The 19,357-nt window shown below is 35.9% G+C and overlaps 1 protein-coding gene across 1 annotated transcript in view; it reads left to right on the top strand.

The window, feature by feature from the left end:
• NAALADL2 (N-acetylated alpha-linked acidic dipeptidase like 2) overlaps nucleotides 1-19,357 on the top strand; it is a gene marked incomplete at its 3' end in the record, with an annotated part of 390,135 nt that overhangs the window by 350,391 nt on the left and 20,387 nt on the right. The window contains exon 12 of the mRNA XM_080624368.1: nucleotides 15,856-15,949. Coding sequence (XP_080480494.1) covers nucleotides 15,856-15,949 — 94 coding nt within the window. The remainder of the gene's footprint in view (nucleotides 1-15,855; nucleotides 15,950-19,357) is intronic.

Here is a 19,357-nt window from a genome sequence, read left to right as displayed (position 1 = left end):
AAGTGAGCTTGTTTATAATACATAAACTATTTTAATATATTTCTAAAGCTGAAAGGCATATCATGCTTTCTATATGGTGTCGGGTAGTATACCTACAATTTTTTTTACCAGAACTAGCCACTAATTTGCTTAGTGTGCTGTTAGACTGTGGTTACTGGCTATTTGAAGTTATCAGCCATCTCACATGCACTATTTACACAACATCATTATCAAAATCCATATTATTTGAGGTATAGCAAATCTGTAAGCTTTGATTTTATTAATTTTTTTCTCATTGCATTTTTTATGAAGATTTTTTTATATTTTGCCCATGAGTAAGTTCTGACTTCACTAACAATTCTTATAGTCACTGAGGTGTTTCAACATTGAATTAGAAACTAAAGCAAGGAAGCGAGAATCTTAGCGAACACAAAAATGGAAAACAGTATGATTGTTTGCTGAACAGTATGATTGTTTGCTGATTGTGCTTTCTTTGTCTCAGTTACTATTAAGACATATATAAGTTTAAGATAATTATGGGCATATATGAAATTAAAAACTTGCTTCCATTCACTGCAGAATGTGTATATGCTTAGTATATCTCTTAGTAAAGTGGTGACATATGCTGCTGGAATATGTTTAATTTCATTTAAACCCTTCATTTTTTATTTTTATTTTTTTACATTTCAGCTTGAATTGTTTCACTGATACAGACCATAGAAATAGAGCTGCTTTTCTGAGAATATTGTGGAAACAACAAAAAAAGCACCACTTTGCCTTAAAATACATCCTTGTCATGACTTTCCAGTATTTCATTTAAAGCTATTTATATTGTCATGCTTTTTATTTTACTTATGAAAAGGGATTTTAGTGAAACGTCTTAGAGCTTTAATACTTTTGGAAGACAAAGACATAATTGTCCAAAGTAGCGCTGTCACAGTCCTCACAGACAGATATGTACTAATTTGATTTACAGATTATTACTCATCATTTTCATGAAAAGGCAAAGAAAACAGTGAAATTCCAAAGGTTATTAGAGTTGAAGACAGTACTTTTAACATTTCTATTCTCAGCTTGGGTAATTCCCTAAATTTTCACAGAAACTATAGGAAGCACATCTTTGATATTGTTTTATACCAACTTTAGACTTCTGTTTTTATGCATGAAGCAATTGAAGCTTTTGGGAGAAAAGGTAACCAAAGTTTAATATTCAGAGAAGAAAATTGTTTTTCAGAGTCCCCTTTAATTCATTGGAAATTTTATTAGGGAAAAAAAAAAAAGGTAGTGACTGTTTTTTCTCTGCAGTCTTTGCCTGAGCTTTGCCAAACTGCTTGAACTTACGCCAAGCAATGAATTAAGTCATATGTGCCCAAACTTTTTTTTTGGGGGATTGTGATTTGCTTCTATTTTCTGAAGAATGGAATAAAGCATTGGGAAGTATATACCGTGGTAAAATTCTGCAGTGTCTTCTGATCCATTATTGTTTCTTGGACCATTTTACCATATTTTTGGTAGTTGTAGTGGACTGAACTTTCATTCTTACGCAACTAGCTTGGTCTTAAAGGTGATTAAACTGTGGCTTTGAGAATGAAAAACTAATAACTTTAAAATTACTGTCTGTTCCAGTAATATTACCTTTCATAGTGTCTCAAAAGACAGCAGAACTAGAAATCTTGCTTTTAGAAGTCATGTAGGAAATACTTAAGATGATCTTGAGTCACATGGTTTTGATAGAAAACAAACAAAAGATTGTGAGTGAAGGAATGACAATGTAAGAGCTAAGAGCTAAGGTTGCCTGGTGCCCACTTTTGTCTTTGAGCCAGTAGCTGCTTTTGCAAGATTTTTCTGAAGCTCAGGTTCCATTTGCAGAAGTGGCTGGTGGTACTGGCAGATAATCAGTGTGGTGTTTTGCTGAGTTGCTGATCTCCCTTTTATTTACCAACTTTTTTTAGTACCTGTCCTCTAACCTGGCATGGGGAAACACATACTCAGTTAACATCTCCAACAACCCAAGCAGATTCTTCTTAGCAGACTAAAAGCCAAAATTAAATCTAGAATTTTTATTTCCCTGGTTTCAGTCTGGTAAAGTCTAGTTTCAGTAAGAAAATCTTTAATCAGTAAGACACAGAGAAGAGAATACATGTGAAGAGTTTTGCTGACCTTGAGTGTTTAAGATAATGCTTGTACATGGTGTATGTAGGTGACTACACATAGTTCTTTTTATTTGAATTAATTTAGAAACTTTGTGGCATAACATGCTGCTGGCTATCTTTTCCCTAAAATATGAAATCAGAATGGAAATAAAATATCATGGATGAGCTACTACAAATCGTTATGATAACTCATGTTAATTGAAGTTAGACTTCAGGACATATGAATTACCTCTACTCATTAGCTAAAGATAAAGAGCTTTGAGGTCATTTAGTTCATTCCTGCTGTTGTAGCACATTTGCTTCCTTTCTTCCTAGATTGTATTTAACTATCAAAGAGAAAGGTCTTTTCCCACTTGATCAACTGTTCCATAGTCCAGAATGACTACTCAGAAAGTTTTTAACCTTCTCTTGTTCAACAGAAATAGTTTTTCCTTAATTTCATTACTTTTTTTTTTTTTTTTTCTTTTAATTTTTACTTGGAAATTTGAATTTCCTGTAACTGCTGTGTTGTTAATTTCTTTGGTAAAAGAATATTTTGAGATCAAAGAATTCTGTTATACATTAGCACTTTGATTATAAACTGCAGAATGGTAACTGAATAATAAGGCAAAGGCTGTTTTAGACTAACAGGGCTGACAGTTAAAAGGGCTTTTTCATGACTTGCAGCATAGCCTATTCTTTTTTTGTTAAATATGGCTATTACTGTAATTGAAGATTACTAATCACTAATAGCTACCAGGCTCTTTTAATGTAATATTCTGTACAAATAAAACCCTCTGCTTAGATGGTGCTTGTCTTCTCCTTCATCCCTTCTTTTGCAAATGTCAGTTGTTGCTTGAGCAGAATTAGCAGAAAAGGTAATAAGCTTGACTGAAGACGTGCATTTAAACCTCTGCTCAGGTTTTCCCTTGCACAAAACCATGGTTTTTGTGCAAGGGAATGCTGGAGGACTGGAGGTAAAACAAACATTACCAAAATGAGGATAATCTAGGGGTCTGATCTAACACTGAGTCTCGTGTTTGCTGTTCTCAGTATGGAAGATTTAAACATTTGGGAATGGAGACACAGAGGTGCTTATGTGCTGTCTCTTGGCACAAACCCTCCAATGGTGGACTGTGACCACTGGGCAGCATGCAATTAGCTGCTCCTAGAAACCACAAGATTTAGAGTGTCATTTACATTATTCTTGTTTCAAATATCTTAAGTGTTCAGTGTTCCTAATGTGAAATGGAGTTTAAAAGGTGTTAAAAAACTTACACTTTGTTACTTGTCACCTAATGCTTTTGGGCTACTGAGTGAATTCTAAAGCCTTTTTTTTTCATTAGATCCATAAATGAAAGCTGTATCTTCTTAATTTTTTTTTCAACTCCAGTATCAAGTATGCATTCTGATCAGTTCCTCGCCCCAGAAATGCCCCATAGCCTTGTTACTGGATGTGGCTTGGATGAAAATGTTGTTAATTAGGGTTCAAGCAGATGTTACAGCCTTATAATATACCCAAGGGAGCAGAACAGTTTGTAAGGCTTTTTAGTTTCTCTGAATATATAAATGAAAAAAAAAAAAACAAAAAAACAAAAAACCAGAAACAGGATAAGTGGTTTGTATTTTTATGTACAATGTAGACATAGTGAAAAATGTTCTTGACATTTCACTCCAATGTCAAAACTCTTTTGAAGATTATTTACCTTTATTTTAAAGATACTTAGAGTACATCAAATACTTATGCACATTACGTTTCTACTGCAGGGCTGGGGGGGGTGGGGAGGGGCAAGAAAATTCTTACAGTTTACAAAGTCAGTTTATTTTGGGGTGAAAATCTAATTTTATCTGTAACTGCATCTGTCTTCAAATCTAACATACAGAAGAATTCTGAGATAAGTTTTTCTCTGACCTGTGTATACAAGTACTTACATACACATGCATGCATATATCACTTTGGATGCTATCAGCACTCCCACTTATTTGTTCACTATGTAGCAGTGCCATATTCTGCAGTACTTGTTCAGTTTGGGGAAAAATTTATTTGGAATTTCACATATTATGGGGAAATTATGCTGAGTAAACACTAATTACAGTATGGTGAAGGACCTTGTTAAATATTTGTCTCTGATACACTCTCGTTCTGTAGTATTTCTAAAAATCCATCCCTTTTTCCCTTGCCTCTTGATGTAACCAGTTGTCTGCATTGTAATCTTCTCTTGTCTTGACATATTTGCCTTGCAAGTCTTTTTTCCTCCCTGTAAGCCATTTATAGTATTGTTGCCAAAATTATCTTCCCCAGCTGTCTTTATAATCTTGCCATCTCCTCTTTCAGAAATTCCCCAGACTCCTGTTGATGTTGTACAGCAAATTCCAACTGGTTTTTATTTGTAAATCTTTTGCCTTTTTCAAACCCTATCTCTTCCACACTCCAGTCTCTCCAAGAACGTCCCTTTCGTCTTCCTTTTTCACTACAGTCATCAGATCTCCATTCTTCTTGTCCTTATATTTGGAATACTCAGGCAAAACTTGTCTCCTTGTATATTTGCCTATATTCAGATGTCTTATGATAAACTTGTTTGTTCCAGAAAGTTAATCTAAAACTGGAGACAAGTAGGCATTCAGCTAAGCCAAAACAAAAGGAATCTGTAGCAAGACCAGAGGCTAACAAAAATGTGATACTTGCAAGGTGAGTCCTGGCATTTGAGTTCTTCTTACAAGAAGGCTTGTCAGATAGTCTCAAGTAACCTGTGCCTTTCATATGCCATACCCGTTTCTTTGTTTGATTCTGTCAGAGAACCCAAAGATAAGTGACAAGCCTTTCAGAGTAGATGTCTTTTGAATTGTTTTCTACGACATGTAATATATTTTTGGTGCTTAGACACTAATGATGATTATAAATAATAAGATGTTTAAAATGGTAGTACCTGGAGCAACCATGGTGCAGTTCTGTAGGTAAACATTGATCATGGGTTTTTTTTTTAGCAGTAACTACTTTCATTTGAGCAAGTATAACATTTCCTGTGGTGTTGTAAGATTATATGCTTTTAAAATGCACTTGTCTATTTAATCTTTGTTGTTGCCATTATATCAGGCTGCCTTTATCATTTTAATACAAAGCCCACATAAAGACAGAATGGTGGTGAAATGAAATGGCCATCATAATTTGCCTATCTTAGAAACAGGTGTATTACTACAGCCCCATGTGTGGTAATAAATCTCATTTCTACCCTCAGATAGTTTTGAGTTTTATTGCTAGGTTTCCGTATGAATTCTGGGGGCTGTTCTATAGCACAGGACATTCTGTATTTTCTTTCTATGTTTATATAAATATTTTGTGATGAGAAACATTATTTGCTAGGTCTTTTTTCATTACTGTCCAGGGACAAGTTTTAAAGGTGAGGGAGATTCTTTTTCAGGTAAATTGGTAGCCTCAGGAGCCTGCCAGCTAATTATAAAATTTTTCAGTAGGTTCATCAAACTGACCTGGGATTCCCTAGGACCCAGCAAGTTTGTCAGACTTGGCATTTTCCCCAACCCTGAGGGGAGCTTACTCAGTTCCGAACATATTCATCTTTAATTAATGTTTTCTTTTTAAAATAAAACAACCAATCTTCCCTCACCTTTATTTGCTATTTTATCCTGTTTAATTACAGGGGGAGATTTGGCATCTCCTTTTGACGTTTAAATTTCCAGTTGTTAATGTAATTCAACTGATTATTTTTTATTCTATGTATGTCACACAGTATACACTGAAGATTGAATATTCTGATTTGAAAAGTAGTGTGAAAAATTCACAGAAATTGCATCTTTGAGTTATGAAGACGCTTAAATACCTGTCTGGATTAGTAACTGCTATACAGGTATATCCAAGAGCAGAATCTAACCCTATCTGAAGTACTTGCCTAAAAAGGAAATTGAGCCTTTTTGTGGATACTGCGATATATCCTGGTGTCTGGGAGTAGCCTCAGAATATTATGCATCCAGTTTGCCCCTGAAGTGGATTGTGTCTGTTAATGTTTATGGGTATTTTCTATGAGCTATCTACTATAGAACTATTTTCAGCTCCCCTTGGATCCTCAGCACTGTGGTTAGCTGGTGTCTCTCCCTCAGGGCTAGTTTGTCATGTTTAATGAACTGTCAATGCTCCAATCCTGAGTGATTAGGATGACCTAAGTGGAAAGTTTTGAGGCGCCTTTGCTTCAAGAGATGGCAAGAGAGAAAAGAACAATATTTTCTCTATATAACTGTTCCAGAGTTCGAGGATTCGAGGTGAGAGAAAATGAGAGACAAATAGAGAACTCTCTACTAGTTTATTAATATAGGAAAATATAGAGAACCTAACAGATACAGTAAAGGATATTTCTGAAGAGTGTATATCTTACCAACCCCAGGGACCCTGTGAAAACGATCAGGAAACCAGCTCCGAGAATCATCATTGCAGTGCGAGGTGGCAAGCTCAACCTTAGCAGGCGTCCCCGTGGAGGCAATGTTGACCTCGGTGGCATGAGGTTCTGCCTCCTCCACATCACATGAGGCTCAGGCTTTTATACTGACAAAAATGCGCACTCATTCCGACGCAGGGGTCCAGCCTGCGTCGGAAGAAGTGGCTAGCAATATGTAGACAGGTCTCCAAGGATCGAGACTTTTCTGGGGAGTTCTAAAGCAGATCTTTCTGGGTAGGAAACAAAGCTGGACTTTCTGGGGAGCAGCCAAAGCACAGTTCTCCAGGGAGGAGCCAAAGCAGACAAACAGTACTTTTCTATCTTTGTGTGTTTCACCACGGACCATTATCTATTGTCCCGGACACAATAACCATGAAATACACTAGCTTTTCTGAGTTTGAGAGGGTAGGAGGACTTTGATATATAATGTTCTCATTAGTCTTTTTGTAATGCTTACTCCATTGAGTCTATGTGGAATTGACTGTCCAAGTTTTCCAAGTTCCTCAAGGAACCATTGCCTCAACCCCTCATTGACGCTTTTCTTCAAGTATCAACCAAGTCAGCTACTAGATTCTGTTTCTTCCATCCATTGTCCCTGGTCCTCCCCAGATCTTGTCTTTCTTTCTCTAAGGAGTGACTCCTGCCTAGCATACACTCTTCTTTCAATATGGCCACTTAGAAGTCATCACAGTTGCAAGTAAAATTCAAGACAAAAGAGAGTACAGTTTAAGACTCCTGTTGTAGCATTTCCTCATCCTTTTCTCACAAATTTTCATAGTCAGGTCTGACTCATTTTGAAGGTCATGCTATGCAGTGAGATTTAAGGATGGTGGCATATTAATGCATCTCAGTGTCCTGGTGTTTTCAACATCATTATTGTTGAAAAAGTGTGTAACTTAAATGGGGATAGGAAAATCAGGAAAAAAGTATTGTCACAATAATGGAAGAAAAAGAATAATGAACATCAAGGAGAATGACTGTTAGGTACTGAAGCAGATTATATGCATTATTTTAATGAAGAGTGCCTAATAGTACATATGGTTTCCTTTGAATAATAATTGCATGCTGATGAAGTGTGATTAGAGCCTTTTTTTTCAGAGTTCAATTAAATCCATTTCTGTAAAAGGGGAGTGATTAAAAAGATGATATCAAGGTCTAAATTGAAAGCTGTAGTTGAAGCTTCCTGTTGCAGATTTCTTTATTATTGCACTCCTCTGATGACTATTATCTAGTTTTTAACAATGTATAAGTTCAGGAGAACTGGCTTTACAGATCAAATAGAAACTTAGCAAGTACTTGACTGTCCTTGAATGTATGATCCAGGGTTTGGTCCTAAATCAGGAAGATTCTTGGTTCATGTACCTTGAAACATGTGAGAAGATGCTTTCATTAATTAGGACTGTAAGACAACATACTGTTTGCTAGAAACATACTATGTTTCTGTAGAAGACTTGAGAACCTGGGTGATTAGATGGAGACATTCACTGCTGCTTATTTTATCTGCAGTAAAAGATCTGTCCAAGATGCAGCTTCTGTACATGATCATTTTCATTAGAGATCTTTGAATTTCATATGTGGAAATAAATTTTGCTTCATATTTTATTATATACTTCTCTTTCTACCACAGCAATGGCTAAATCTATTTCCTCAAGACTGCCTGTAACCAGCTTCAGGCCATTAACAGTGCCTCTTGTAAAAGGATCTAGCAGTAGTTTCCCCCTCCTCCTGCTGTACTTGAAGAGGGTCAGAAAATGAAAGCATTTAAGAGGATATTTTCTATGCAATGATGGCATCATGGTTTGTGGAAATGCTATATGCAAATCATTCAGCTTTAACAGAAAGTTTTCTATATTTGTGGCTCTCAAAGTCTGCAGCTGGTAACCAAAGCAATCTGGCTTTTAAGTTGGAGATAAAAAAGAATTAACACCAGAACAAATTTTTAAAATTCTGTTGAGAAATCTAGTGTGGGGGTTTGTAATGATGTAAAGATTGGTATTGTCACAGTGTGATCTCTTCACCCAGAGCTCATGAAGTGCAGAAGAGCATTCTGTGATATCCTTTTGAATGCTCAAAACCGTACACTAGAGAAAAGTGAAGTGACTTTTTTTTTTCTCTTTTTTTTTTTTTTTTTTTTTTAGCAAGATCTCTAATCTGGTGTCCTTCCTAAAAGTTAATTTGACACTTTCTTTGCACCTAGATACCACTAGAACTTGAAATACATAAATATGTCGTGAAATACATGATTAGAAACTCTTCTCAAGATAATTTCTACTTACTTGCATACTTCAAAGACAAGACAATTTCTGTTTGGGGCTGGAGGGAGCAGGGAAAATAACAAAGCACTTGAGGAACTCTCCCATTTTATTTAAACTTTAAACTGCCCACATGTGTAGGCAGTAACCCTTTGTATTCTGCATGGACATGAGGTTGCCCTGCCTCAGTTCCAAAGAGTTGAGTACAAGTTCATTTACACAGTGCCAAGCCCAGTAAAGCTATTATCTTAGAATTTGAGTTAATAATCGCTGTTCTCTGCTGCTGTGATAACAAGAGTGTGAGAACTGCCACAGTGGGCCAGGCTTCAGCCAGTTCCCAGACTTTGACCACAGCTAGGGATGAACACTTCAGAAGAGTGTTTCTCCTGTGACCACAGTTGAAGCTTGAATTGGAGCATCATTTCTAGGGTCAGCAATGCACTGCCCTGCCTGGGTCTGTGTAGTCCTGTCTGAAACTTGTTTGTGCTCTTGGTGTCAGGCACGTGCCGTGACGGTGAGCTCCGTAGCACAGTGACATCTTTCAGGACACAAGGTACCTCTGCCAGCTCTGTGCTGGGTGAAGAGAGGAGGATTGCTCTCTGCCACTGTGTGAGGAGCAGCATGGTGAGCCCTTCATGTCCTCATTCACATCCCTTTTCACTGGTGATCTGAATAAAAGGTAGGAGTGAGTGGAAAGACACTCTGCATAATGGAGTTAGAAGCCAGGGCATGGCGTATAATCACTCACTAGAAATTAATACAATTTAAAATATATTTTTAATATATTAATATATTAGAAGATTAACCTGAATGCATTTGAATATACACAAAATATGTATTTCCATATGCTTTATATAAATATAATTTAAAATGTAAGGACTTCTACGTGTACACAGGAAACAAAGCGGAGCTAAGTATGAGTTTCTTTTTTGTACAAGTATTTGAAAGCAGTGGGATGAATGTTCCCTCCCAGTTGTGTATGAAATCTATAGAAAATGTAATTTCACTGTTCTAAGTGCTGTGTATTACTAAGTTGGCCAAAAAATTAGATTTTAAGCAAATTAATCACTTAAATTAATTAAAACTTTTGACCTTAATTTCTCAGGGCCTCAGAATCTCATCGTGAGCCGTGTAGAAAATGTAGTCTGCGACCACGTAAATAGAGATCTTTTGTACTCCAGAATAAGTAGCCCAAGCTGCCGTAATTCTGGCATATCTTCATATGTAACTTTCAGGATGCCTAATGCTGTGCACTACCATAATACAGTTAAAGTATTTGCTGTGCACAGGAGACCTACAGAGAAAGAGAATCCATGTTTTGTTCACTGTCACTTTTACTTCCTAAACAGTGTTTTCTATACTGAGAGTAAATAAAAAAAAAAAAAAAAAAAAAAAATTATTGAAGGAAGTGTTGAAATAATTTTTTTAATGTTTGAAAATATCAAAAGAGCTCATACTTCCCTTGGTCAGAAACAGCTGTCTGTTTTGAATTACTATGCTGTAGTTCACCTCCTGTAGTCATCATACTCTTTTCTCAGAGAGCCCTCTACTGACCTAAAATACAGTATGTTGAACTGAATGTCAGATACACCAAAATATAATTTGATCTGTAGTTTTAATACATGCCCTAGTGTCAAGGTAGATTTTATAAGAACAAAACCACATATGATGCACTGAATTTTTGAGAAGTTCTGAATTTTCAAAAGTTGACAGCTTTAGTGCAAAGCAAACATGTTTGTGACCAGGTTTCTATTTCTTTGTCTGATCAAGGGAATATGAATCTTCAGAAAAATAGAGGGTCAAAGAACTGATTGTTTTCTCATGCTCCTCCTCTGACTTTTCTGGTTAACTCTTTGGGGGACTGATGAATATAATAAAACCAACTGTGTAGACTGATTATGCAGGAAATTTTTCTACGGTAAGTTGAGATCGCAGTATTAAAAATGCTCATTAATTTATCATTAGTCTCACAATTACTGCCATTCATCTAGTAATGCTAGGTGCTGAAATTATGTTATTGCCAGGGAATCACAGATTTCATTTATATAGACTCAATTTCTCATGCTTAATTAAAAAAAAAAATATATATATATATATATAACTTGAAGGAAGTCAGGAGGGGCAGGAGGAAATCAGCAGAAAGCAAACTCAGGAAATTTGCCTGTATCATCAAAAATACCTATTTAATTTTGCAGGGTAGAGAGGTTGGGGAAGGCTGATTATTCTGATATGTGAGATTGCTGTTATGTCGCTGAGAGGGGATCTTAATATATGCAGAGGTTTATTTCTTATTTATGTGGGTGTGTGCACTGAAACCATAGTTGATGTTTGAGTTAATGTCAAAAGATCTCAGCAGGTCGTTCTTCTAGTCAGTACGTATGGAAAGACAGACCACTTGATGCAAAGAGATGAACACCTGAGATTAGACAGTGCAACAGCCAGCCACAAAAGTTAAACATTTTTATTCACCTTTACAAGAAAAAAAAAAAAAACAAACAAAAACCAGTGATACATTATTTTCAACACACTGTTATTGATCACCCTCAACAGCAGAGTATCTTTTCATGCTCTTTCCTCATCCATGAGCTGCATGGATAATGTGTGAAGGGAGAGGTGCAAGGTATGAGAGCAAATGTGACTGGAAAAAATAATACCAAATGTCAAAGGAAGTTGAGGCTCAGGCTTCAAACTAGTTGCTCAGTGTCACACACTGATCAGTTACAAGGATTGTTTGAGTCCGTAGTAGGGAGTCTTACCTACAGAGTTCTGTTGAATCTATAATGGAGAATCTACATGGGTCTAATACATTGCCCTGTTACATTATTTGCTTTCTAATATTTGTCGTGATTTCGGTAGATTAACTGCCACATGTATGCTAGTTTTGGCTGAAAGTGCACAGGTATCAGCGTAAAGTATTGTTAATATACGTAGAATAAAGTTATATATTAAACCCTGAAAATTACAGAATGCAGAAAGGAAGAAAAAGTATGTTGCACAGATATATGCTTGAAATAAAAAGGAGTTGGCACTGCACAATTCAGTTTTCAATTAGCTGTGTCAAATTCATTCTAGCAGTTAAACAGGAGTACAGCACTATTGAAGAACAGTGTCCACAAAAGGGTAAGCATGGTAGTTTACCTGGTTTTTTAAGTTATGTTGTCTGTAACTTGGCATATGAAGAGATCTGAGATATCTGGTTAGATTTTAGCACTCTTAATGTAATTAAAAATGTCTCAGCACGTACACCCACTGGGATTTACCTGGTGTGCAGGTGTATATATATATATATGCATATAGCACATAGTTTCAAATTCCACTAGATTTAAAAAAAAAAAAATAATTAAAAAACCCCACACAAAATAAAAATAAAAAATCACACACAAAAAACCCCCCAAGACTGGCCTATGAACTTCTGTGTTAAAGAAACTGCCTGCATGCTGTATGCTGATGTTTATTCTAGCAGATTGATTTCCATCATACATAATATTTTCATACCTACTAAATAGTAATAGTAAAATAGTAAATATGTAGTAATATGCTGTAAGTTAAAAGACCTTGAAAAAATGTTACCACAGTATAAACCTATTTTGAATATTTAGATTTATTTTGCAATATACATAGAATCATAGAATGGTTTGGGTTGGAAGGGACCTTAAAGATCATCTAGTTCCAAACCCCCAGCCACAGGCAAGGACATCTTCCACTAGACCAGGTTGCTCAAAGCCCTGTTCAGCCTGGCCTTGAACACTGCCAGGGATGGGGCAGCCACAGCTTCTCTGGGCAACTGTTCCAGGGCATTACCACCCTCATAGTGAAGAACTGTAGTGTAACTCTACAATTATTATGCTTTATATTAATATTTATCTATAAATTAATTGGAAGTTCATTAAATACATTTTACTTTACTGAAGTAAAACCAAGTGCAGTAGAAACATTATTCATTTTTTTAATTTAAATTTTATAGAAAAGAATTTCAGAATTAATTAGCATTTGAACTATTATTTTTTCCTTTAGTCTTGATAATTGTGCAAATGTTACATCAATTTTTGTGTGGTGTGTATATATTATTATGTATAAATTATTTGAGAAGTTGTCATTAGGGGATATAATGAGTTCTGTATGGGAATAAAATCCATTATTCTGCTTTAGCATTTCACTTTATTGAGAAAATTGTTGTCTTTACTCTTGCTAAGTTTTTCTTGCATTTAGTAATTCAATAGTAAGTCTGGACCATTTTTCACCAGGGAAAAGGGGGCAGAAGCGTGTCTTTATTTTCCATATATATTCAGTGTTGTACTCGGGGGAATGGTATATCCAAAAATAAGACTATAAATAAGAAAGCAGTAGCCTTTTCTGCCTTGCTGCATTATGTGGGCTTGATGTATGCTTCTGCAGCGTTATTATTTACTCTGTTCAAATCAATGCTCTGAGCTTTGCTTTATGTGATTGATTTCTTCCAGATTAGAATAGGAAGTACATGATTTAATAAACACTGCTGTTACCTGTTTACTAACACACAAATATCTGCAGTATTCAGAGATACTATAAAGTTTCCAAAATGATTCAGTTAGTCATAAGATTTTGACAGTATAACTTTATTTGAATAGGAACGAGAAAATAACTTTGGTCTTATGTAGTCAAAACAAAATACAGTTTTTTGGAAGCAATGGAAGTAAAGCAAGAACTTACAAAAATTAAGCTAGATTCTGTCGAAGATAATGATGAAAAGGAAAGATGCCTGCTAGGGTGTTCTCCTCTATAATGCCACTTTCATGCCTCAGGAGAGAAACATTTTTTCCGTACTTTTTGTTCTTAAATTTTGTGGTAAGAGGTTGAAAAGTATCAGTGGCACTGCAGAAATGTTCTTGTCCCTCCCTAAAATGTAACTCTGACTATGTATCTTGTATTATTATTTAGTGAAGGCTTTTGCAGAAATTAAGTGTCAGGGAAGAATTTGAATGTTTCGTGTGATATATAGTACTGTTTAGGATTCAGTGAGTCTGGGCTCTATATAAAATGCCTTCTCTTAATAGGATGTTATTTCATTGCCACTTTGCTTTTCCGTAGCAATTTATTGGTTGGTAATATTTTGGGCAGCTACAGCTTTGAAGAGTTCCATGGAGGAAGAGGAAGGATTCTGCATGGCATTTGGAAGATTAGAACTAGGTTTTTTACAGTTGCTTATGAATGGATTCTATGAACCTGATTTGGATACAGTTTTGTACAGATTTGTCTTTGCCCTCACAATTCTACTTTTTGTATTTCTAATATTCCTAAGAATATTCTCTATATTACTAAGCCAAATGTTTTCCAATGATGTTCAATCGAGAGATGTTTGTGAAAAATCACTGGTAGAAAACACAATGCTCTTCAAGGAGTAATGGCCTGTGGAGTTGGGAAGTTTTGAGAAAAGTTTCATGAGAGGTTAGCAGTGTAATATTTTACCAGAGGTGTATAAACAGTGTTTTTCTGTCTTCCTTCAAGTACACTCTTGGTTCTTTAGTTTTCCTGATAACAGCCTGACATATCATTATTCCTCTCTATTTTTTTTCTCACTGTATGTATGGTAAGGGTTTGGGGTTTTTTTTCATGCCTTGTGCAGTATTGTATTTTCTAGAGGTAAATCTCAATAGCTTCACAGTACGTCTCTGCTCAGATGTAGGTTGCAGCCTGATATACAGCATGTTCCCTCATTCTCTGTACCCAAATCAGTCTATGGTCAGGTCATTCCTTTAATGCTTTCTGGGAAATGTTGTTGGGGTTCTATTACTCTTTCTCCAGGAAGCTTGTATTTCAGATATTACCCTGTTTTCATCCACTTCCCTGGGAGATGGTTTTCATTTTCAATTGCTGTAGTGTTGTTTTTAATATTGCTTAGGATTGCTGTCTTTTCCTACTACTTTGTATTGTGGAATTAAAATGCTACTTTCAGCACAGCAACTACCATATGGCTTTTGAAGAATAGGTATTATTCTAATCCCCTCCCAACACCTTGGGAAGTATTGTACAATATGTTTTTTTTCAGTCCACATTTTTTATCAACACGATCACCATCACCTGCAGCCATCATTCCATTTTAGAGCACAGCCATGCGGGTATTTTTTCCCTTTTGCAATATCAAGATATGAAGAAGATGAATGAAAGCTTCTTGCATGTTTATGTCAGTGTGTGTTTATAGCTCCCATGAACAGTGCTGGACTTGGCAGCCTAGAGACTGAAATCCTCTGTTTAATCACAGGCTAGGTATAGTTAAGCAGAAAGACATATTTCTATACACAGCCCCTGTAGCATGTCTAAGCCCTGAGCTGGAGAGCCGATCTTCTATAAGTGAAAAAAAGCACTCAGGCCAGTCAGTCCTTGGCCTCATCTCTGCAGCTGTCAAAAAGAAGCATTCATGCCATTGAGTTTCATGACAGGTGGTAATGTCTAGTCTGGAGCAGACTGAGAGTTCCCTGTCACTCATTTGGGAATTTCTTTCTGTAAGTTACTGAGAGAATGTAGTGTTCTGTCCATCTTGGAAGTTGTACATCTGTGTGCATTACGTTGTCACATACCTCTTCAAAGGCATTAGGTTTTCAGGTCAGTTTACCTTCAGCCATGGGCTTGACCTGAAGCTCATTTATGTCTATGATTTTTTTACTTTTCTTTTATTTTTACTTGGGTGAACTTTCAAAATCCCATCGCTAAAACTAAGTAAAATAATAAACCTTACTCCTGTTTTTGAAATGTTGAAATGTTTTATTTGACAACAAAGCAAAACAAAGGCCCTTCAGAGACTCCTTCAGTAACCTAGGTCCACAGAAAAAGTACTGCAGAGAATTCTTGTGTGGGGTCGTAAACTGTAATCTCTTAACATCTTTTAATGTTGTAATAGAAAGGCAATGATCTACATCATATTCTTTTTCACAAAGACGCGTTTATGGGGTTTTATGAATTTTCCTTGAAAATCCAACGTGATGAAAGTATGTGCTACTCCAGAAGAAGTGATGGCTATTAAATCTGCTAGAAATTATGTGACTGTTTGTTGCGTTTTTTTGTATTTTTCAGCTAACAGGACAAGTGACTTTGCAAATTGCCAATGAGCCAGTTTTGCCGTTTAATGCCCTCGACATCGCGTTAGAAGTTCAGAACAGTCTTAAAGGTAATTCTTGGTAGAGGAATATTGTTCTCCATTCATACTGAGAAAAAAAAAAAAAAAAAGGATCATTTACTCCCTGATATGGATTTTCAATTTCCACTTGAATGGTAGCCAGTGTTTTTGCTAGTGTCATTATGTTATGCTAAATAAAACACAAGTTTTGTTACTAAATAAAGAAAAAAAAAAGGTTATATTTCTTCTGTCAGTTAAGCAATAATTAGTATTAAAATCTCGTAATTACAGTCAAAGATAACAACCTCTGTCACAACTTGATTTTAATTCCCTTCAAGGCTTTGTTCAGTACAAGCAAGAGAGGGTTTCTAATCCCGTTGCCATTTGGCTCGTTAATTTTCACAGTCATCTTCCTTGTCTGGTCATTCCATTAACTCACCTTGTTGGCAAGGCATGCTAACTTTTCTCCTTTCTCAGGCATGATGAAGCATATTAATTTACCAATACTTATTGTTTGAGTTGATTAAGCACTGAAACCATGGAAACTCTGTATTTGAAATTGATCTTCATAATTTTGGGACAGGGGGTTGGGTTTAGTGAGATGGGCATGAAAGTTCCTAATCAGAAAGTAAACAGAAATGACAGGTAATTTGGAAATGATGCAGATGTAATTCTCATAGGCTCGGGATTTGGCACTGTTTGCTAGGTGTAGGATGAATATCTTGATATAAGACTGCTTCATCAAGATTGTGGAGGTATTATTAATATTCCTGTGTTGCCTTCTCATTTCTGGCTCATTCCATTGTCTTGCAGCCTTTTAGGACTTCATAAAAGAACAAGCATCCCTTTGCTTCTGGGGCCTCTTTTTTTGTGGTTTGTTTTCTTTGGGGGCATTTTTTGGGTTGTTGGGGTTTTTTTCTCTACAGTTGATACAAAAATGTTGATATGTTATAAGGAGCTAAGCCCGTTACATGTTAGTTATATGTTCTCTGCTACTATCAAGACTACAAAAGAACAATAAACCTTCTTGTAATAAATTGTGAAAATAATATGTCTTAATTCCAGTCCTGAGCATTAAGGAGGGAAAGGAGGTCTAGGTTCTAACACTGTCCAGTGTCACTCATCCAGAGCTTTCTCCTTCAGTGTCATCTGTCCTCCTCCTCCCATTCTGTCCCTTTTTTCATTAGCTTCCTAGTGTCTTAATGTATTCAAGTGGTATCTAGCTCTTCTTCCATTTCTAAGTGACTAGTTGAAAGTAGGACGAATGTGGAGAGCACATAAGAAGTTTAGTCCTTGGAGATTAAATATTATGATAATTGAGCTGCCAAACTCTAATGTTATTCCTTTAATGTGTACAAACTGAGATATTTCAGAATCCAGTGTTCTCATCAGAATTCAGTGAATGTAAAAGGTACATCGCTGACAAGTACCCCCAGAAAATTTGAAAGACTACTCCAAAGTATGTTCTTGTTACATAGTAGAAAAACATAAGATATGTAAAAACATGTTGTTATTTTGCTCATCTCCAATTAAGTCTCTGATACACATTACCTGCAGTGTGCTAATGCCTATCAAAAATAATTTTTCAATATATAAATCTATGGAAGTTGATCTGTGAAATAAAGATGTAAGTGCTATAAAATCACACAAAAACTTTAGTTTAGCAGAGTGTGAAATCTTATCTCAATCTCACAGTTATTTTGCAATTTTGAGAGGCTTCCCCTGCCTTTCATACTCTCCCTAGGGTATAAAGCATCACTTTTCTGTAATACACATTCATAAAAGTATGATGCCTTTTTTTTAATCTTTGCCATCCATCATTGTCAAGATCTAGGAGTCCGTAGGCTAGCATTGATCTGGAATCAGTGAGCATACAAAAACACAAGTAATTTTAGCTCTTTCGTGCCATGTAAACATTGGTTTATTTCAGCCTAAACACAGCAGGGAATGATGATCAACTAAAAAGTGTGGCTCAGCTGGTATTTCTTCAACTGAACATGAGATGCCTGCTATTGTTTTTCCTTTTTGCTCTTTTGAGTAACAGGAAATGATTTAAACTGACTTTTTTCCTCTAACTTCAGTTAAATCATTTACCTCAACCACTTCAAGGGAAGAAAAATTATTTTCTAGCCTGTAGGGCCAGCAGGATAAATTTTGTCCCAGCTGTTCACTTTGGAGTTTTATTTAATTACTTTTCTCGTGACTTTCATGTCTCATCTATCTCTGACTTGTGTCAAATAACAGTTTATTGTCATTTTGGAAACCAGTAAGACAGTGTCTTTTTTCTGTTTACTTAAATGAGAATTTATATTTTTTAACATGGCTCATGAACTTCTCCATTCTTCAAAAGATTTTATGTTGTCTGAGATTTCCAGTTCAAAATTGCATTGTCTTAGTAAACTATTTCCTTCTCTAACTTGGTGGAAACTGCAAATGTAAAAAAAGGTGAAAAGAAATCCACACAACATGCCAGATTTTTTTCATTGGGTTTAGTTTTATGCCTCTTGGATCTGGTTCAGTCAATCACTTAAACACACATTTTATTGCCCGTTGGATTTTCTTACATTCCTGAAGTGAAATCATTTGTGTAAATACTTGAGTCACAGTTTTGCCGTCTCCTGGATGTCCTCACCGAAGGATGCGTGAGTCTTAATATGTGTTAATACTGCATTTATTTATGCTTCCCAAGGGTTTAATTCCGTGATGTGGTGGGTGTCTGTATTGTTAGCTCCATTAAATTCAATGGGATGTTACTCAGCACTTTATAAACCATTTATTACACTCAGGATAGGCTGGATGGCAGGTTATAGGGCAATGTCATCCACAGCGTGTTTACATCTGTCTTGAGGCCTTTTCCTGTTACAGATGTAATATGGCTATTAAGCAACATGTGTTCTCTCTTGCACACACCAGAACTCTTGGAAAGAAGCTACTGCCTTTGGGTTTACTTGAAAAGAAGGGTTCTGACTGGAGAGACTTTTGTTTTTGTGCATCTGCTCATGGTCTGATGTTTAACAGTAAACCTCATGGTCCTAAATAATATGAGATGGTTTCCAAGACTGAAATCCAGATCCCCAGGGCTATTCAGGCTGTTATGTCTCTGATGACAGATGTGATATTTTAGAGAAATTCATAAATAGGTGACAGTTTGAAATATTCTCATTAACTACACATGGCAATTGACAGTGTTTGAGCCTTTCATACATTTAAAATCAAGACCCACTGCAATTTGAATTAAATACAAGAATATCTCACTAGGCCTTGCATGCTATGAAAACCCGATTTATCTTTTGAGATAGGGTGTAGACAAGATGTCAAATCTGATGTGCCAAGGATACAGATGGTACTTTTAAGCACTTCAGTAGAAGTATTTTGTATGCATATGCAAGTGCAAATGTATAAGCATTTGTATACAAGTATTTTGATTATATGTAAGCATTTCTATTCAAAACATATACT

This window comes from Psittacula echo, assembly GCF_963264785.1.
Source record: "Psittacula echo genome assembly, chromosome: 7".
Taxonomy (NCBI): Eukaryota; Metazoa; Chordata; class Aves; order Psittaciformes; family Psittacidae; genus Psittacula; species Psittacula echo.
This window is presented reverse-complemented; position numbering and strand designations above follow the sequence as displayed.